Genomic DNA, 4,742 nt, shown 5'->3' on the forward strand with positions numbered 1-4,742 from the left:
CCTATAGGAAGAGGATCATACTTCAGACGCATGTTCAAGTATTGTTCTCAATAAGCTCGTATATAGCATTTTGTAACGCAAGGGTCGCGAAGTTCCTTAGGCCAGTGTTTACCACAATCGAGCACTGACCGAGATTTATTTAAGGATAGATTAATGTGCAAATTGAAACGACTCTAATGGTCGGGTAAAATCCCTAAATCCATGAAAGAATGTACATTTTCCAATTTTTTGCGCTATGGCTGCGTGCACCGCCATTTGCCGATAATAAAATTACCTCGTTGCATTTCATCGTAATTGAAATTTCTTTAGGATTATTTGTGGGTTTTGAGGTTATTTTTGTTTATTAGTATAATGTGTATTTGTGATTTTTTTGTTTATCGCTACGTCTAAATAATGATTCCCTTCGTAAACATTGCAATAATTTCAGCTCATATATTCGTTTATTTGTTAATGTCCAATCGTTGACATCATTGTTTTGTGAAAGCGCGCATTACCTCCTCAGCTAAACGCGGATCACTTGTGAGCATTTGCTGCCAACCTTGAGTACTCGCAACTTCGTGGAAGTAACTATTAAATAAAGAAAGGGAAGCACGAAAAAGTGAAATCAATAATATATTAATATATGTTAGCAAGAGTTCATTTTCGTCAAAAATCATTGAAAAAAAACAATCTTAAGTTCTGCAATAAAAATTACCCTCTTACTAATAATCCAATCTAACGGATACTGAAGCCTGCTCCAACACTTACTTGTATTCTGTTCGACTTTTCTCTAAAGCCTACAATTAATGTTTTATATATTTTGAAATGTAGATTCGTGTACAGTTTTATTCCAAACGTATGCCCGTAATGTGTAATCTTATATATACGTGTATTGTGCGGAGTCAAAGTCGACCCTCGTTTTGGCTTCACATTTACTACATGTACTACGTTGCGGAGCAGAATGTGTTAAGATTTAATTGCTATATTATGTTGACATGACAAACGACGGATTTGGGGAAACATCTGATTTTTGATTGAGATACGGCGTAAGGTTGCCAAAGACAGTCAGAATTAGGTGCTATCCACAGTCATCCGAGTCAAGGGGCCGACAGTTTCAGGGTTTTTACTCTTCTATTCCCGGCAGCCAACCGAGCTCGACATCTGCGTAAAACTAAGATTATTCTCTACTTGCAGTAAACTTAACACTTTCTCTTGAGAGGTTTAATTAAAATTAGACGATAGAAAACGACGTCTTTGCTCTTGACATTTGTAAACCGAAGCGTAACCGACGAATGAAACCTCCCGAGAAAACACATTTTCTTATGGAGGAGACTGGCTTCAGACAAGCATACACCAGCGACAGATTTGTGACCGACAGACACCCTCACATTATATAAGATTGAACATTCCACTAGCAACGTTATCGAAAAATGATTGCAACATTTTGCTTTTAGTGTATTATGTATATGGAGAGGACATATTAGGTTTCACCAAAAATCTATACTTGCGTTGTGTCTTTGAATATGTATCTCTGAAAACGATATGAACATTGCATTCTTTCAGTGTTTGAACTGTAATTTTGCATGAGATTTATTAACAATAACTACGCTTGTTTGGTTTTGTGGTCGTAATTGGAGGCTAGGTTTGGTTTACATGTGCACGCTTGCTAATATTGCTTAATACTAATATTTATTTTACGCCTTTGTTTTTATTTCGCGATAAATCGCCACTTAGCAAAGACATTTTTGGCGAAGATACCTCCCTTGAACAGGGGGTTTGTCTTGGTGCACTAACTTCACTTCGGTTAAAAATTGCAGTTTATGACAGCAGTTGTGCATTAGCCCTTATAAAACCTTTCTACAATTCGGAGATTAGTTTTCGAAGCATATAACTTTATGGATATCTTGAAATAAGCTGGAAAACTTGGTGTCAATAAAATATCGGACTTTATTGAAGCTGTGAAACTAATCATCCAATCTATCTTAAACAACTAAAAAAACAGAAGAGCCGATCTACTTAGTTGCTAGTGCTCCCCCTACTTTTTAGACAATATTTCATGTTAGAACTTTGTTTCGGAATTTACACATCGAAATGTCTCCGTGCGACGATTGGCCACAGGGAGAGTCGAGTTATTGAAGACAAAATTAAAGGCACCCTTAAGAAGAACAATCCTACGAATCAAAATGAATATGATTTATTTTGAACGAACGCTAAGAGCACAAATTATTTATTCTATTGACATAGCATCTAACAATGGATATATAAGATTAGATCAACTAGAAGTAATGCAGAGTAGATACCCATATTGCTCGGGAAACATTTCAGCCACAGCTTACAGCTATACTGTGTTCATTTTTCTATTTTCAAAACTTAATTGACCTTGAAAAACAATTTTCTCTAATGACCGTTTGCGCTTATCTTTTTAAAGCGATCTTACGTTCATTAGATAAACAGGTTTTTTCTTTTTACTTGGGACTTTTTAGAAGTGATCGCTTTTTTAAAGCGTTAAATCTTCAGCAGACGAATGAATATTCTTTTGTTTTAATGATGCATCATCCAGGTTATTTTCAAAGTTGCGGAACTGAAGAAACTTGGAAAAGAGAGGACTCCTTCTAATCATCAAACAAAAAGAAATCGAATGCATGACACAAGAAAAGACGCAAAACTTCAAAGCGGAATACTGTGTAACCTAAGGAGGTACGTTTGGTGCTTCATTATGTTGATAAGGCCCCTATGAAATCCATGAATTCCCATGAAATACCCTTATCGTAAAAGTACTTACGTTTTGATGTACGCTATAGTTTTGGCCTTCAGCTGATCCGCCTTATGTAAATCAGCCCGTACTAAGGTTTCGGCAGCATTTTCTATCGAAGGGTTAACATACAGTGCATTTTGACACAATGTTTTAAGACTTTCTAAGCCATACTGCGCAAGAGGAGCAGTTTTAATATTTAGATAAGAATCAAAAAAGAACAATTCATTCAATTACATTACCTTGTCGGCTGCTTCTAGCAAATGGAGAGCATTGTTACTTAAATTAGGTACTTCGCCCGTATACATATACGTTAGCATCTCTTTTAATACTATATAGTCGACATCGGTTATGTTAATACGATTAGTTTGAGTCTCTTCCATTGAGTGTCTAAACATCGCTGCAAACACGCTGCTGCGAGCTTTTAAAAGATAAAAAAACCTATGAGCTATGAATCAGATAAGAAAGTCTAATTTTAGTGGAAATACTAGTTCGCTGTTCATCAATATCATTGCATTGAAGCTCCACGCGAATGTCCCTATCTGTACACTGAAGATGTTGAAAAAAACTCACAAATTTTCAACAATCCTTTGGGTTTTTTAGTCTGCCGTCTAACATAGACGGACTCCTTTGAACGGACTATAGCCAATTTTTCAACTTACCGACTAATATACTTTTATGAGCACGAATTTCATGGCCGTTCACGGCCAATGTAACATCACTAAATTCTTCTCTTTCGAGTAAACGTCGTAAATCTGCGATTAACTCGCATTCGATCATTTTATGCTCCGCTACTTGCCCAGGAATATTAACCGTTTCCACTTCGTTAATCTCACAAGAAATTTTTAGTTTATCTCCAGAAATCACATAATTACTTTCGTTTAATATAAAATCTTCAGTTAGATCGTCATAGGATAGATGATCACCGTTTTTGCAAAGAATATTTTTACTGCAAAAAGAAATATAAAAATTGTAAAAACAACTACATTACTTTTATTTAAGAAAAAAAATTTGTGTACTATTCTTGAGTTTGGATTATTTCCCCGTTTGAATTAAATAGATTAATTTTAGCCGTAGCGTTAAATTCGGAATTGTCGGTGGACTTTAACGTTAAATTTAAAATGTAACGCATACAACCTCTGTGCCACTTTCGCGTCATCGAAAGTTGCCTGAAAACGTAAGAATTATTAGAATAAGTAATAATAAGTACTATTATATCGTCTTACCATATTGATTCACCATTAGTGCCAATTGAGAAGTCTGGCGATTCTATCTTTTTCCCACACGTTTTTTTCTGAAAAATACTAAAGTTTTCGATAGTCCAGCAATAAGTGTATTTAAGAGATATCATCTGGAACGGAAAACAACGTAAACATTTTTAATGAAAATTTTTGTTTTCAAAAAGATTTAAGTTGTTCCCTTTATCCACCTTTGTACAACCGCTGGACGGAAGGTCCCTGCACATATTAACTGCTGATAAAGATGTCATTGCAATAACCGCGTAAATCGTTTCCTCGACGTTCGTTAGCGAAAAATATTTGAAGAAGAATCTTGAAGAAGAAAAGTTATACAGAAAATATTATTTTTTTCCTTTGCTCCAATTGGCTGAAAGGAGACCAGCTACTTCCAGTAGCTTGTATATTTCTGTCTTCTATTATCACTTCGATTTTCTTTATTTTTTCTTCTTTAATGGATTAATTTTGTTTTTTATTTTATTCAATTTCTTCTAATTAATAATTTAAGCCAATAAAAGAAAGAAAGAAAATCTAACGGAGTGATGTTCTTTTAAAACCTAGTGATCTCACAAGTTTCTGATAAGGAAAGAAAACTTATCGGGAGCTGCCAGCTTTAGTTTTTATCAAACAGAAGAAAAAACGCGCAGTCACGCATATCCCTATAATAACAACCACGTGCACGTCTTGGTTGCCAAGAGACTTGGAGAAAAAGTAGCAATTTTGAAATTGACCAATATCATATTGAAAGGTAACGGTACATAGTGCCAAGGAAAATA

At 35.1% G+C, this 4,742-nt stretch overlaps 1 protein-coding gene across 1 annotated transcript; it reads right to left on the reverse strand.

Annotated features, from left to right (window-relative positions):
• Positions 1-295: 295 nt before the first annotated feature.
• On the reverse strand, positions 296-4,536 carry LOC119644119 (protein roadkill-like). The gene is made up of 8 exons (XM_038043643.1): positions 4,524-4,536; positions 4,161-4,281; positions 3,958-4,082; positions 3,751-3,900; positions 3,394-3,680; positions 2,974-3,152; positions 2,762-2,904; positions 296-567 (listed from the first exon to the last, which is right to left on the reverse strand). Exons 2-8 carry the CDS (start codon positions 4,218-4,220, stop codon positions 468-470), a joined length of 1,044 nt encoding a protein of 347 aa, XP_037899571.1. The 5' UTR covers positions 4,221-4,281; positions 4,524-4,536; the 3' UTR covers positions 296-467.
• Positions 4,537-4,742: the final 206 nt, after the last annotated feature.

Source organism: Glossina fuscipes, unplaced genomic scaffold (assembly GCF_014805625.2).
Source record: "Glossina fuscipes isolate IAEA_lab_2018 unplaced genomic scaffold, Yale_Gfus_2 91288, whole genome shotgun sequence".
Lineage (NCBI taxonomy): Eukaryota > Metazoa > Arthropoda > Insecta > Diptera > Glossinidae > Glossina > Glossina fuscipes.